This window comes from Sturnus vulgaris, chromosome 4 (assembly GCF_052056855.1).
Source record: "Sturnus vulgaris isolate bStuVul1 chromosome 4, bStuVul1.hap1, whole genome shotgun sequence".
Taxonomy (NCBI): Eukaryota; Metazoa; Chordata; class Aves; order Passeriformes; family Sturnidae; genus Sturnus; species Sturnus vulgaris.
Window position 1 is genome coordinate 3,862,465 of NC_142246.1, and position 17,249 is coordinate 3,879,713.

A 17,249-nucleotide genomic window follows, 5' to 3' on the forward strand; every position below is an offset into this window, starting at 1 on the left:
GTTTGAATCTTTGTGTGGGTGTATGCATATTTATATATAAAGGAAAGAGACATAAAACCAATTAAAAGCTAAAAGACAGATGAAAGCCACCCCACAGTTCTTACAGTTTTGTTAGAGAAAAATATGTTGCAACAACTTCAAAACTACTGTGTACATAACATTTAATGTGCCGTATGTCTTTTGATGAAACTTCTATTTCTTTTTTTTTTTCCCCCAAGATTCAGTAGTTCAGTATGGTTTACCTCTGAAAAGAAGCATAAAGCTGATTTTGTTTGCTTTTTCCTCTGTAGATTGGTATGATTCTAGCATAGCATATGAAGGGTCCTTTTTGGCATCAGTGACTTTGCTGCAAATAGGAAAACAGATCAAAAAGTAAGAAAATGTCACAGTCCTGAATTGTAAATTATTTCAGTAAAGAACCCACTGTTATTTTCCCTTTTCTTTCTCCCAATCCTTTTCCCCTCCACTCTTTTTTCTCCTTTGAACTTTCCCATCAGATCCCCTCCATGCAGATAGCAAAATTATTTTTACCAGTTAAGTCCTGGCAATCGGGAATTAGCACACATCAGCTAATTCTTCATTAATATTAAGAGGGCAAGGACAGTTTAGACTGTCTGTTGACTTGGCCCTCTATGTTCCAAGGTGAGACTTAATTCCTGATTCCAATGGAGTTTTGAAAAGTAAAATAAGGAAAAAGCCCTGATACCAGTTCTTCAGTGAGGAGCCCTGGAAACCCAAAAAAGATTGCAGGGAAGAAAATAAGCAAAAATGGTGAGGAAGATAGATAAAAGCAAAAAAAAATTTAGTATCTAAAATTGCAAAATATTTTAAAAATATTTCTAATAGTGTAGATGATAGCCTTGTTCCTAACTTTTGTCTTTGACCTTGGTCCATAAGCAGATATACGTTTTTGTAATTTTAGATTTCAGTATTCAATTTCTAGTTCCCCTCTGAGGATAAACAACCTCCTTTAATGAAATTATAGAGTAAAAGCACTTCAAAATAATTTGCTTTGTCTCTTGCTTTGGTTTGTTTAAGGTAATGCATATTTGCTTCATAATCACTTGCAGTATTGTATTGGAATGAATCCTCTGAGGTGCTGAGAGTACACTGCTCTCAGTGAAGTAAATCCCATTTACATATATTTAGCTCTTGCTGATGGCCTTGCCTTTCTGTGGGAGCTACTTTTGTTCAATAGAGTTGCTTTTAATGATGTTTCTTATTTGGATAAAAAAAAAAATCTGACTTCTAACTCTTGGGCTGTTTTATTTTTCTAGCATTCCTGTCTGACTCTTGTTAGCAAGAGAATTACAATAAAACAAATCTATATATTCATTTCCTATTCTTGAATAAATATCCACCTGTTCTGTTTACTGCTGTTCAGAAACTGATCAGCTCATTTACCTACTATCCATTTAGGCTGTGAGCTTGCATTTTTTAAAGTTCTTGTTTATGTTAGCAGATTTGCCACAGTTTTTCCTGTAGGATTAGATTGAACAGAATTTAAGAAAATCCCTTATCCAAGGCAGCTCCTTATCATGTTCAGGTTTGATTTAGAGCCCTACAGATAAAATCAGCTGTATTATCAGAAAATTTGCCAGAGTCTTAAACTTCTGAACCAGACAGATATGCAGTGTCATACAAAGTAGCAGCCATGTGCCTTTGAACACTGTCCAAAAGTATGGAATCAATAGCTAAAGCACACTCCAAACATAACTTTAGCTGCATCCAGTTCCCACTTATTTTCCAAGTCCTGTTTATCCTAACACAATAGGCTCAACTGAGATACCCAGAGAAGGATTCCTATATTCTGTTGAAGATACAAGACAATGTAGTTAATATTGTGAGTTTATCAAGGAGTTCTTGCTTGGAAAATTGAAGTGAGGAGTTTAGCAGGAACAGGAAGGTGAAAGGGCTGGAGCAACCCCGTTAATTTTGGATAGGACATGACGAAAATGGACACAACACCCGAACTGGGAGGGTGGATACATAAAAATATGAACACATACAGATACACTACAAAATAATTATATGTTTATTTGTGATCAGTGATAAGAGTAAGGTAACCAGAAAGAGCTGGTCCTCATCAAATATGAATTGAGCCTCGTTATTTATCAGAGAGTAGCAGTGAGCATCCAGCAGTTATTTCAGATGAGCTCACCAGTTGTTTCCCTATCAATTCTGCCTATGCATCCTTCATCTAATAAAAAGGGCTTCCATGTCTTACTTTTCTTTTAATTAAGGATGAATCACTCTAAACTACCTCATAATTTAGAAGCAAGTTGGTATCGCGTGGGCAGTTAAGCATCAAGTTACTATCTACTAATTCTATAGACTCAAAGAAAAATCAGGAAATTTGAAGTTCACCTGTTATTAAAAGTGAGCAAGGCCATCTTCCATTGAATTTGGATTAAGAGCAGTTACTTAAGAGCCACTGATGGGGTGTTTCATTTCCCTGAAACAGAAAGCCTTTCTGGGTAGTTTTCCTTTGTTTTACAGTTGGCAGTCGGAGAGAACCTTTGCAATTGAAATGCTTAAAATAAGGAAAATGTGTTGATTTGAAGTTTGGTGAACAGAGCAATTTCATTCTCTTGGACCAAGCAAGAATTGAGGATTATGTGAAAGAAAGGTTCCTGAAGGGAGGGTTGCTAAATTGACAAAACTGTTGGGTTCCTTCTCGTCAAGATTCTCAGGAGTGCAAAAAGGTTACTCAGCTAGTGACAAAATTAGTTTTGCTATAAATTTATAACAGAAATGGAACTGCTGGCTCACATATCCTTGTCTCTAAACTGTAGAGAAGTGGATAAGGATTGGCTGCATGGTCACACTCAAAGAGCTGTAGTGAAGGGCTCTGTCCAAGTGGACACCAGGATGAATGTGTTCCTCAGTGTTTGGGGGTGGGATTGGCATTGCTTAACACCTTTGTCACTGACATGGCCTGTGGGATCAAGTGCACCCTCAGCAAATTTGTGACAACACCAATTTGTCACAAGTTTTGTGTGGTGCCACTGGGACCACGGGGGAGGCATGTCATCCAGAGGGGGCTGGACAGGCTGGAGAGGTGGGTCTGTGAGGACCTGGTGAAGCTCAGCAAGGGCAAGTGCAGGGTCCTGCAGCTGGGTCAAGCTGGGAGGAGAATGGACTGAGAGCAGACCTGAGAAGAGGAGCTTGGGGATGTTGGTTGATGACCAGCTCCACATGACCCAGCAGTGTGTCCTGGCAGCCCAGAAATCACACATTGGCTGAGCTGCATCCAGGGCAGCAGGAGAGGGAGAGGATTCTCCCCTTCTCCCAGGCAACCAGCCACAGAACAAGAGGACACAACCTTAAACTGTGCCAGAGGAGATTTGAATTGGACATTAGGAGGGATATTTTCACAGAAAAGGTGATTAGACATTGGAATGGGCTGTCCAGGGAAGTGGTGGAGTGACAGTCCCTGGAGGTGTTTAAGGAAGGACTGGAGAAGGCACTCAGGGCCATGGTGGTGCTGGGTCATAGGATGCACTCAGTGAGCTCAGAGGTCTTTTCCAGCCTCGTTGATCCTGTGATTCTATGGAGACAGAGGGTGAAGAACAGCACTTAAATAATAAGGAAGTAAGCCAAAGAAATAGGGGATGTGAAATGTTCAGGGGAAGAAAGCCAAACCAAAAACAAGATAGGAGTATGAAATCAAAGAATTGCACTGAAAGGACTGAGATGTAGTGAGGACCATAAAGTTAGCTGAACTCCACAATAATCTGTACTTTCCTAATATAACAATCAGGAAGAGAAAATAAAAAACTCAGGGTCTTTATTTTGACATTGTGAAAAGAAAGCTTCCAGGACAGGAAGGCTGGGGCTGGGTTGTGAAAGGGAGACCTTGATCTACACTGTATATTCAAGTAGCTCATGTCATCTGCTTCGGGAGACATTTGAGACATGAAAAATACAGAAAGATGTTTTAGCTGGACAGTTTGGGTTGGAGATATATTTAAGTAACCTCTTCATAAGTGTTTGAATGTATGCAGATATATTGATACATGTGAGGGTGAAATACAGCCAGAGTAAGTGTACTCAGTTCCAAAATATATGGCTATGTGAAGCATATATACTTAAACAGGTTTGGATAAACCTTTTTGTGGAACAAATTTGTTTGAACTGACTAATTTAGGAGTCTCCAACTCCCAGAATGTCCCTCAGTACAGTGTCCATGTAGGGGCTACCTGATGATGTGGGAACATAAAAAATTTATCATCCTGACACTGAGTCATTTACTACTCCTAAAGGACAAAGGCACCAGTGAGTTATGCAGGTTAATCAAAATGAGTGCTGATAAAATCCCTCATGGTCATATATTCATTATATATGATTTATTTTACGGAAGCTCTGTCTTAGGGCTTTCTCAAAGTTAAAACAGTGAAGGATTCTTAATTATCCTATGAAACATTTTAAAGATGAATTAAAAAAAAAAAAAAGACATAAATAAATGTACCTGTAGTGGCTCTAAAGCTGTTTGCAATACCTCTTACAAATATTTGACAATAATAGGAATTTAGTTCATTATATGTAGCTTACCTGTTGCATCCCATTAAAGGGAGCAGGGACCAGGAGCTCAGAGAGTTTATGAAGTTGACTTCCTTGGAGGGATTCAAGCCTGGAGTAGGCAGTGTAGCAGCTGAGAAGATCTGATGTTAGTCATCAACTCATCTCAAGTTAAAAGTTATACAAGAGTCCCCCAGAGGTCTCTTTTAAGTGACATTTGTACAGCATTTTGATTCAGCCAAGTGAAAGGTCCTGCCGGATCTTGTTCCTGTGCCAGGGAGCTCACAGGGTTTTGTCTTTGTAAAAGGTGCTGGATTGGATGATAGTGCATACCCTGAGCTTTGGGCATCAAGGGGATCATAACTGTGATCCACAGAAAAAAATGTGCAGAAGCCTCTGGAAAGGTTAATTTATTTTCATTAGTGTATGGCTGTTCCTTCAAAGAAGGTGGATGGTGGCAGACAGAGTTTATGTAAGGAAAAGCAGATGAACAAAGCTCAAGACACAACTGAAAAATCCAACAAGAAAATAATTTTTGTGCAATAATCTCGGTTCTTTTGAAGAACCAATATTTTTATAAGGCTATTCTCAGGACTAAGAAAATACCTCATTTTATATGAATGCATGTATAAACACACATAAATATGAAACGATATATCCTGCATAAATGGAAAGATGTTATCTAGAATTTAATTTGCAAAGCAAAATTACACTGCACTTGTCTTCATTAGAATATATTCATGGAGACAAGAAGCACATACACCACCTATATGTCTGCATTCAGTAGGTTTAAATTTAGACAGGTCAGACTTTTATCCTTATTAAGAAGCATTTTGGCTCCAAGGAACATGCTCTTGTACTTTGTCAAGTGACTAATATTCATGCATTTGTGAAGATTAAATTTATTGAAATTTCTCATGAGATCAATTTTCTGCAAAGAAAAGCATTTCTGATAGCAAACAATATTAAGTCATTTAATTCCTTGAAAACAATGTAAAATGCTACAGATTCAAGATTGAGGCTTGGATGAAATATGAGCATAGAAAAAGGTTGGAGAATTGAAGGAAATACTATTGTATGTGCTTCATTACATACTGCATTTGCTTTAAAAATAGTAGGCACTCAAAAATTCAAAGCTCTCCTGCTACAGTAGTTACAGCTTCACTTCAGCCTGTTTTCCTATTCCAGGCCATGCTGAATGGGCTGGGAAGAAAATGGGAATATAATGGTTTTGTGATACACAAATTACACTAGCCCTACAATAATTAGCAGAGCTCACAGACCATTCTAACACACCCTAAGATCTGGTCCCAAAGGGTTATTTCTGTAAGAATTACTGTAAGGAAAGAGAGGACTTTGGTGCTATCTTATGTTCACTTGTTTTTTCTGTCTTATTGCCTTTAAAAGAGATGGTTTGGGACCAAGTATCACCATTTTGCATTAAATAAGAATTCCTTTCCCCTGGGGCATTCTCAGTTTGCCTCCCTAATGCACAGCATAGATTTTCTAATAGGTTCATCCCAAGGCCATAAATGAAAATGAGGTTTGTTTCTTTCACATGGAATTACGGGGACTGAATTTCCATAATGACAGATTTAACCCACAATAGGAGATTTTGGATTGTGTTTCTTATGCAGAAGTACATCCTGTAGCTCTTGAAATTATTTAACTACTTGAGATGGAAAGTGGTGAAACTAAGTCCCACTTCTAAAAGTACTATCAGATGGTGCTTTTGCAGATATTAAAAGAATAACAACTAAAGTTCAAACTCATCAGTTACTTTGACTGTAATTGGAATTTTTGACAACCACAGTTTCAGACGAGTAGCACACACAGAACTGTTCACAGACAAGAGGATGTGCCCTCAAGGGAAAACATCAGCAGTTTTATTCCAGCCTGAGCAAAATCAACTGCAAATACTGAACAATAAAGTTTTTAATAAAACTTACAACAAAGTTTTTAATAAAATCCACAAAAGAGACAGGTTTCTATTAAATGAGGGAGGTCATAATGGCCTTTAGGAAGAGAGATAACTCAGTGAGAAATGTTAAAAGTAGTCTCTATCTTTAACCTCTGAAATATTTTCTTCCACACTTGGGACATATTATTATTACAATTATTATTTATGTACTCATAGAAGCAAAGGAAGAATAGTTCTGTTATCACATCTAATCTTACGTGACTGATAAGCAGCTGCTTCAACAAAAAGGGTTTGTTTTGTATAATGTGATTAAGACATTGATATGAAGTCAAAGTAAAAAACTATCCATTATCAGAAAAATCAATCCAAACCTCTTACTGTTAGATATTCTCAAAAGCTTTCTTTTAACATCAGTTCTTTCTGATTCTGACTAATGCATCATTAAAACCTTGTGAACTGGGTTACCAGGTAGGTAATAGTATGCCTAGAAACTGAGATGAAGTATACAAGTAATGTGTCCTAAATCTCATCAAAGACCAAATTAGAATTCTGTAAAACTGGATTAGAGCATCAATATCTGAGCCAAAAGACTACAGAAAGATTTTCATCCCCTTTTTACACCTGCAGCTGGGTTCAACATTTCCATTGTCAAAAAGTTAGAGAAGTTACAGATTTACTCAGTGTCAGGTAGGATGTTCCATATTTCATCATTCCTTAACTATGATAGATGATGTACAAAAAGGATTTTCCCACTTATCCATCATGCCGATGCCTTAGAGCAGCTGGCCCTCTTTGGGTCAGAGGTGGGTCTGTGTTAAACTCTCAGACTTTTATGATATGTGTCACTTTGGCATTTTTACATGGCCTTGTGCAGCTCTTGTTTCAATTCCTTACAATCCATCCTTCTTTACCTTCTGTGTCTGTACCAGTCTGGGTGATGCTTCTGCAGGGTTGGTTCTCTGTGCTCAAACTTCACAGACAGCACCCAGAGGTACCTGTGTGCTGCCTGCCTCTCTCACCACGTGTTCATCCTTTAAAACAAGAAAGAAAGCACATTGGGATTATTTTTTCCATCAGATCATTGAGATCAGACTAAACAGGGACCCTTACTTTAAGCTGATTTCTGGTGTCTGGGTCTAAGTGATTAAATCAATTACTTGACCATCATTTACATAGTTTTCTTATGCTGTTAGGCTTAGCTTGCATCCCTTAAGAAAATATTTGATATTAAAGTCTTCATTTGCTGTCTCTTTGTGTTTCCATGCATTCATTTAATTAATCTTAATTGTGTTCCTTGGAGCATTTAGAAGATTTCTGCACTTTCTGGAATGTATATACATTTTAAAAATGCTTTCATGAGGTGTACTCTTTTTCTGCTTTTATTCAGTAATGTGTTTAAGTCTATGGGCATAGCTCAGTCTTCACTTTGCTCTTCACTTAATATTCTCTTTTTCAACTACATATATACTGAGCAGGTCAAAACAAGATTTCAGATTTAAGCAGTACTAGCCCCACAATACCATCTGGGGTATAAACTGCCACCCAATCTATTGAATAGTTTGTATCACATTATCATGGTGGAATTTTCCATATTTCTCCATATTTCTTTTTACTGAAGAATATCCTTTGCCATACTCAGTCTTCCAGGATTTAATTGTGCTTCTTGCATCTGTTTCATCCCAATAAAAGACAATTTAACTCTTTATCTCTCTAAACTCTCTTTAGAACTGCTGTTACATGTGTACTTTTTATGATATTTAAGGTTATATCCTCTGAACATCCCTCTCTTAATCAGAAGGAGCAACCTTGCTTAGGCTTCCAGAGGTCTGGTGATCACAGGAGTTTGAAATATGTTCCTACTTTATTTGGCAAAAACAACTGTGGTGCAATAGTCCAGCCATAGGTTACATAAGTTATGAATTCACTGAATACTACTTGGTACTTTTTACCATAAAAGCTTTTAAAAATTGGATTTTTTCTCTTTAGGAGGCCATTAAACATAAATATTAATAAGGAGTTGATGCAGTACAGGGGACCAGAGGAGGTTTTCCTCCTCTCTGTCTTCAAACATGCAAATAGTTCATAATCAAGAGATGATGTTCAGAGAAAACAGTTAAATTATGAACAGCACTGTCATCACTTAGCATTCCTCAGCTGCAGCCTAGTTTTGCATTGTGTCCCTGCAGTTACATCTCATCTCTAACAGCCACAATAACTCTTCATTTTGCCCACTGGGCATCCATTTGTTGAGTTTTTAATTCCACAATGCACTGCTTTAAAGCAACATCTGCAGATATTGCAGGATAACCACGATGATAAGTTTGGAAGGTTAAGAAGGAAAATGTTTGACTGTTGTTAAGTGGAGTGACTGGTACTAGACATGAGTTACACACTTCCTTTTTTCAGTAGAAGGAGAGAAAAACAAAGAACACACTGACAGAGCAGGGAATGCACATTAATCCATAGTAAGACAGAAAAACTAATCATGATTAGATTACAATTCACATGAATCTTGTAGCACCAAAAAGCCTGAGGGAAAGCATCAATATTATCTATGTGCTTATAATACATACTCTTAAAAGACATTTAAGGAGTATTTATTTTTCCTCTTCCAAAAGGCAGGCTCTTATGCTAGCAGTCTTTACTGGCACTGAATAGTCCCCCATTCTCTAAGCAGTTTTATTTAATGGAGTTAGGTGTAGCAGCAGAAAAAATATATACTATTGTTTTCAATTTCACTCTACAGCTAGGTTATTAAGAAAATCCCAGTGGATAATATAATTATAATTATAATATAATTATGTTTACTCCCAAACCTGTTTTTTCCAGAATTTGGATGATAAAAATACCATTTACAATAAAGTAGACTGAATATCCCATTTTAAGTCCTCAAGTTTCAGTCCTTGGGATGTTGTTTGAAAAAAAAGTGTGCCTCGGCCTATACAGCTGTTATTGTCTAAAAATGTACACCTTTAAAAGCATCACCTCATTGCAATTTTATTGATATTTTCTGGAACTTGAAAGTGTGCTCTTTAAATAAATGTATGCCCAGAATTTTTAGACTTCCCTCACTTGTTCTTTCAGCACAGTTTGTCTGTTCTCATTTTCAATGCAAGAAAATCATAATTGATTTCCTGGCCTCTCTCATGCAATGGTGTAGGAAGCCCAAACCTCTGGATAACTCTGCTCAAGGGTCAATCCACAGGTGTGAATTGGATGTTTATCCCACATGAGGGAACACAAGTGTAATTCCTGTTGCAACCACTGGAATTTTAGCAGCTTGCACTGGTGTGGATGTTTTAGTGCAGTTTGGCTGTACAAAACCACACATAAAATAGAATCACTTGAGAATAATTGACCAAATCCACACCCAATCTGGTGTCAGCCAGCGTTTGATTGGGATAGAGCTTTCTGTCCTCTCTGGTTGTCACCAAAAGGTGCCAGAAATGTTCCCCTTTAGAATCAGCAAGCCCTGTGGGGCCATCAGGCTGAGGCTGTGCTGTGGGAAGGAGTGAGAGGAACCCCCCAACAGTGGGGTTGCTCATCGTGGAGGACGCCCTTGGCCAAGCATAGCTCCTTCAGCACACGTTCCCCTCTCTCCTCACCTCTACGCACAATATTTCTCTTGCTCTCTCTCTCACTATCTCTTTTCTGTATCTCTCGGAAATCAGACTGGAGTTCAGAGCACTTTCACTACCTTTTATGAGGTAGAGTGTGATGTCATAGATGGGGGCAGGGCTAGTCAACTTTCCACCCACCCACCCACCTGTGCTGAGGGAGCTACGCTTGAGACTGGAAGCGGTGACTCCTCAACGGTGAGTAACCTCCTGTCTCATCTCTGTCTTTGTAGGTCTGGGGGTGGAGGGAAGACACATGAGAATGGGGGGTTTTTTGATAGTTTCTCTCCTTTTTTATTTATTTTTAATTAACCATAGGACTCGCAGAGTTAATTGCATGTGTTGCCTTAGTCTCCTGTGAAGATGCATTTCCTCCCTGTCCAGAGGTCCCAGAGTTAACTTCACCTGCAAAGCAATGGCCACGTTTCTCTGCACAGGTGGTCCATGGCTAAACTGATCCTTCAGTGTTTATCTTGCCCTGTGAAAAGGCAGGCTCTGGTTCCCTTGAAATCAGTTGCTAAACTTCCATTAATTTAATTACAGTATTTGATTACGGTGCTGGGCCATAATTTTTTTGAAGTTCTTTATGATTAAAGATAGATGTGTTATTTATATATTTATTATTATTAACTGTGGATAATGGCATTTATATGGGACAGAATTTCTCTTTTTTATATTCTCTATTACTGTTTTAATTCACTTTATCTAGAATTTTTATGAAGCTGTGTATTGACAATAACCCAATTATTATAAGACCTTTTTCATAGATGAAATAAAATTCAAAGGTAAATTGTGGAAGACATAAAATCATGCAGAAAACCCAGAAGAGATGTAACTCAGACTTAACCTTTGAAATTATAAATCAAAGCATTTGATTTTTTTTTTTCTTTGATAAGGACTTGAGATGGGCAGGGATGCTGCTGACTGAATTTCTTGGTGTGTTTTTTGTCTCACTACCTAAATGTTACAATTTTACTTTAAAGCATTGTCTTGTTACCTATTTCCCTCAGCCCCAGGTATTACTGCTTCACTGTTTTAATATCCCTCAGCATATTAAAAAAGACAAGATGGACTACGAAGACCTTCCTTTCTTGTTCTGCCTCCTGGGTATCTTTTAAAGCTGTCAAGATGTCAGAGCTCTCATACTAAAGGGCAGAAGAAGGATCATATGAAGATTTTTGGGCCCTAGGGACACTGCAAATCTTGCTGCTCTTGTTCATTTAAAGCTCTTTACCAGTTTTGTGTGGGGTCTGCTCATATCCCAGGGTGAGGCACTAAAAGGCAGCAACACATCCTCGATAAATCAAAGAAAGGGAGAGCAGTCCCAGCCTTTTCAGCAGAGGGGGTTCACAGTCTGATTGATGAAGTACTTCTATTTTCAGGTGACTAGGTGGCTTTGGGCAATTGGGTAAGGGTGCAGACCATTCCATCTTCTGGTCAGTGGCATTGCTGGGAATTGGTCCATGGTGATGGATAGATATTCCTCCCTGATGACTCAGGGATGCTCTTGGTATCAATGCATAGGACATCTCAATGGAGTTCAGGGAGGGTGAGAGCCTTGTTTACAAAGCTACCTACCAAAACTTTCACAAATGGTTGTTTCCCTCCCTGTCAAAGAGAAAAATAATGACAAAGAATATAAAAATGTCTCCCTGACTGGTGGTAGCTTTTCTAGCTTTGAATAATGTGCACAAAGTGTTTTTTTTACTACTGTTTATTCATTTAGTAGATACCAAACACTGAACTCTCCAAATCTTCCTTTGCAAAGCCACAAAATTGGCTGACAAATTTAGCTTCCCCAGAAAAGTTTAATCTTTTCAGGAAAGGAAAAGGTAAAACAGGTTACTCAATCTCTAATGTTTCACTGGGAAAACTTTATGGGAATTGCTGCTCTTAAAGATGATTTGAAGTTTGTTCTTTTCAGAGGCAAATGCTTAGAGGTAAATTTGATTTAGATCCTAAGCACATCCTTTGCTGATGAGTTTATCAAATTGCCTTAGCACATAATTATTCTTGCATAATGCAGGAGACTTCAGTTTTTGCACGGAATTGATAAAACACAAAGAGCAACTGTACGGTGCCCTAATCTCACTTCAATGATACAAAAGCATTTTGGTGGCATAGAGAGGGAAACTCTTTTTAAGACTGATGTAAGTATTGGGAAAAGGGAATCAGAACTGGAGTCATTCAATAACGATGGTGAATTAGAGAGAGTGATCAGCACTGAGGGGATATCCTGGAACAGAGATATCAGCGGATTACTTTGAATCCAGAGAAATTTGCATTCAAAATTTATCTTGTAAGATGAACAAATTAGCAGTTGGCTGACTTCTGTATAGTGGGGAGTTTGTGGAAGGAAAGATAATCCAAATTATATGAACTGTTGCAATAATTAACCTGAAGACTGTCTGTGCCAATTCTAATAACAAATTTTTTGTCCGGGTAACCCCAGGCTATGAGTTTGGCTGAATAGCTTAACATTGAGAGAATAAATAAACTAATGTTACATTTGCTGAGCTAATTCCCCTGTTAAATTATTTTACTGGCAGCTATGACTCAAAAATATTAAAATGTCTGAAGTGCACAGATTCCTACATTTTACAGCCTAGGCTTAAATGTGTATTCAGTCAATTAAAAAGTTTGTTTAATATTATTTACATGTACTTTACATTAAGTTAAAATACAAGGCCTAGATTTCAGCTGATTTGATTTAGTGTTCAATATGAAAACTTTTAAAGCAAATATCTGAGAAATTTCTTCCAATACATGCTAATTCAAGTGAGTTAAATCTTCATAAATTATTAGCAAACTGAAAGTTAATTTTTGATGCAGTATTCTTAAAAAATTTATGCAATTTTATACAATTTATACAAAATTTATACAATGCAATTTATATATTGCAAGCACGTTGTTTATAGTCATCTCAAAACAAACCCAATATATTAACTAGTCTATTTACACCTATAAAGTCAAGGAGAACATTTAAGTGAAAGATTCATTCCTCAGTCATAATGACGAAGGGTGAGCAATAGTTTAATGATGTAAGATCATCTACAGGGATCAAACGTTTTTTTCAGGATGATTAAAGCAGCTATGTGAAATTCCCAATTTTCCTCTATTTGCCAGGCTGGTTTCTCTTACAAGTTGAATTAAAACTTTGTGGGTTGGTTCTTACCTTCTTTTTCTCTGTGAGAAGTGAGGGAGAGCTGTGAAATGCACCATCTGTTCCCAAACTGTGTCAGCTGGCAGAGATGCTTCTCCCCCTGCCCTTCACTGCAGTTTTGGGCTGGTTTAACACCATTGCCTCAACATGAATTGTGTGGATTTAATCTTGTTTAAGCAGGAGAAGTCACAGTGATGATGGACAGCATTCTAGAGGGCTCCTCATGTTGATTTAAATTGCAATCCTTTTAAACCTGGACCTCAGCTTGTTTGAATTTACAACTCAAATGCTCCATAGCACTTGAACTGAGTGTATTAATGCAGGATGGAGGAAACCAGGGCTGCCTTAACACCTTGGACTTTCTGATCCTGGGACAGTGAACTCAAAGACATTAAACATGAGTCTCTTAAATTATAATCCTTTGGATTTTTATCAGTCCCATCTGAGTGTCTCAAAGCAAACACATGGTGTACCCTGGAGAAACTGAAAACAGAAGTAAATATTGTCATTATTTCCTTTCTACAAATAATACTGAGCCACGCTTAAGGCAGAAAAATCTATAGAATCATGATGGGTTTCAAACACTACATACTCCTTTATGACTCAATTAATGTTCAAGATCAGCGTTTCTCTGTCTTCCATTTGATATTCTAGTTTCCACTCTGGATGGCTAAATTAAAATGAAACCAAAATCAACCAACTCAAAACAACAAAACAACCCCCAAAAGCCAAATGAACCACAAATATTGCTGTCCCCACCCACCCAAGAAAAAACAAACAATGGGAGAAAGACTTCATCCAAGTTAAATATGGTTGGAAAAAGATAGAATTAGAAAGAAATCATGCAGTAACAGTGGGAGGCTGTCCCACTCAAGCTGTGCAAAAAGATGAGAGTAGGTCTCTGGTGTAATGGAAACTGATTATTTTATTATTCAGAAAGATTTTAATTGAATTATGAAGAGGTTTTGGCTCTCTATTGCTGTGTGAATACTGACTCATCTAGCCAAGTGTAAACATCTGCATCTGAGATGTTCACTCCAGTCTTCCTTTATGTGAAACTCAAGAGCCATTTGCAGAGGGCAGAGATTCTTATTTCAGGTAGACACTGACAACTGCTTAGATTAGTAATACCTTAAAACATACAGAGGCAAAAGCAGGTGAATTAAACCGTGTGTACAGTCAGAAAGTTTAGTCTTGGGCTTCTTTCAGGGGTTTAAATGGGTATGTAAGTAAATTCAACTTTCTTTGAACTGAGCTGATGCCTAATCTTTTTCTGAACAGAAATTTTTAAATTGCTTATTAAAGAGCATTTATCTATGTAAATTTTCTGTCTTGTTGTGCTGATCCCTTTAGTTCCTGGAGGTTGGAGAGATCTGTATGTCTTGTAGTTTGTGGATTTTGCCCATTTGACACTTTTGGGGACCAAAAGAGAATTAAGGAAAACAGCCTCAAAAACTTTCATTAAGTTGTGTGAATTCTTGGACCACTAGGTCAGATCCAAGGACAGGGGTTTTTTTGCAGATGTTGAGCACCTGCTCAAATCCACTGTACTATCTTTAGGATTCCAATGCAATTTAGGATCTCTGATCTGAGTTTAAAGGGTGAAGTGCTCTGGCCCATCTCTGTAGAGAAAGGTCCCATGAAAGATCTCGAGTGTTCCATGGTTCCTGGTCTTCTTCACCAAGCACAAAAGGAGTTTGGAATCTTCTGGTCCAGCACATGGAATTAGGTAGGCTGAGCGTAGGATAAGACTTAATTTGTAGAAATGAAAACTCTGAACACTTTGCCTCGGTAACCAAACACACCAAATCAGTGGATTTTAGGAGCAGCCCTCTTTTTCCTGCTTTCATTCCAAGAGAAATTGCTCAATAAGAGGCATCTGAAAAAAGTCTGGGGGTTCAAGTGACACCAGCCAAAGTGGATCATGACTAATATTTAAAGTCACTCAGTTTGAATTTTTCTGATGCCAACTAAGTGCAGTCAAGTCTGTAGGTAATCATGACTAATGTACACTATTTAAAGAAGAACTTCAAAAGAAAAGGGCCTCTGCAAATGCTTTTTCATTTTACCATTCTTCTGAAGTCTATGCCTTTATCTCCTTTATGTAAATTCTGGATTAGTAGTAAGATTTGGAGATGATTTGTTTTGATTAATTGAAAAATGTTATGTTGTTTTGATTAATTTAACAAATTATATTTTTTTGAGGAGGGATGGTTGTCCTGAGGTGAAAAGCACAGGAACCATTTAGATTTATTTGAATCATTAAGGATACCAGTACTTCTGCATTTGTTGCTCAGGGAAAATGCTACCTAAAGTACTGAACTGCAAGGGAAAAGAGACCCCAGGTAAATTCATAATCCCTAACACAAATATTTTCTGAAGAGAGTAGTAATGTACTTAAACAATTTCAGTGAGCTACTAAAAATTTGTCAAAAAATTACATTTTTTCCTTCTTTTCTACAATGACTCCATTTTTTCCCCATTTGAATTGGTCACCTGCTCTTGTAGCAGTAAAAATGAGATTGCCAACGTCATCTAGACAGGTCATAGATACATTTGCATGTGTACAAAGAAGGCTCAGAGAAAAGGTATTGTTGTCTACAACTGTCTCTGAGGAGGGTTTAGAAGAACCAGATCCAGACCTGTCAAAGTTGCATGGTCGTAGGGACAGGAAAAACAGTAAAAACAAGTTTTCACACTGCAATTACCAATTAGATATAAGGTAAAATGTTTTAACTGGAGGGTACTGAAATTCAAGTGCAGGGTGGAGTTCTCTAGCCCAGTGATGTGAATTATCCATCCTTGGACATACCCAAATTTCAGCAAAATCCAGAACGACCTCATGTAATTCAAATTTTCAGCAGGGCATTGCACTAGATGACCTCAAAAGGTTCTTTTAATCCTTAAAGAATATTTGTATAATAAAGCATGAGTAATAAAAATGAGCCGTTAGAATTCAGAGCAAGATTTAATTCATTCCAATTTATTCTCAATTTGCTGTCATCTTTACTTGTTCTTTCCCTGTGAATTGCAACAGCCTTTACAAATGTTTCTGTTTTGTTCTGGTTTCATTTGCTTGCAGTAAGAACAGGTCATTTTTACCTGTTTTAATGGTTTTTATGACATTTAGTGTTACCTAGAGTTAGAAATGTAATGAATAGATGCATTTGCAAATTGTTTTTTCAGTAATTGACCGGGGAAAAATTCCTTCTAATAGGGAGCTCTTGTTACTTACTGAATGTTGTTTAATCATTGATTGAGTTGGCTAAATAAATAGAACAGTTAATAATGAGTAATTTATTTGGTATAAAATGATAGAATTTCCATTAGAAATTATTTGTTATACATGATAAAGCCAGCTCTGTCTGACCAAAACAGAGCTTGCCCTTGAAGACTATTATGGAGTTTTGATTTTTTTCCTGTTTTCTTTTTTTTTTTTTTAATTTCATTGCACACTGTTATAAAGTCCTGGAAAGTGCTCAGGGAAACAAACAGAGAAAGAAATGTTCTCACTGATTGAGTTGAGCAAAACTGGAAGGACCCTCAGCTCCAAGAGAGTAAAATCCTTTTAGCACCTCAAAAATTATCAATATCTTGAATGATCGAAGCCTTTATCTGCTTCTGCAAGACATAAAATATACATGAACGGCAGCAGGCAAACATAAGGAAGCAAGGAATAGTTGTCCTGGTATCATCTTCCATTCTACAACGAGATTTGATTTGGATTTGATTTGATTTTATTTATTCTGATGTGTTCGATGCATTGTTTCCAAGCCCTTTCCCGAGAAAATGCAGCTGTGCCCGTGGAGCACTTATCTTCAAAGTGTCCCTGTGCTGACCTGGCAAGCGTGACTTTAGAGATAGGAAAGGAGCTGAAGGAGCAGATTTGCCTCAAAAACTGGCAGATCCTCACAGCTGAAGACGTGGGGATAAATCACATACAGATACCGCTCTGACACTTGTACAAATTAAAAAAGAATTTGGGGAAATAGCACATTTCTCAGCATTGCGGTCTTAAATCTTGCTT

The 17,249-nt window shown here is 37.5% G+C and overlaps 1 protein-coding gene across 13 annotated transcripts in view; it reads left to right on the top strand.

The window, feature by feature from the left end:
- The window catches only part of CTNNA2 (catenin alpha 2), a 463,208-nt gene that overhangs the window by 436,719 nt on the left and 9,240 nt on the right, over positions 1-17,249 (top strand). For 7 of the 13 annotated variants that reach the window (XM_088162967.1, XM_088162973.1, XM_088162969.1 and 4 more), the window contains one exon: positions 10,114-10,257. The exons of the other annotated variants lie outside the window; for them this stretch is intronic. In XM_088162967.1, the coding sequence (XP_088019093.1) occupies positions 10,114-10,257 (144 nt within the window). The remainder of the gene's footprint in view (positions 1-10,113; positions 10,258-17,249) is intronic. 13 annotated transcript variants of the gene reach the window in all.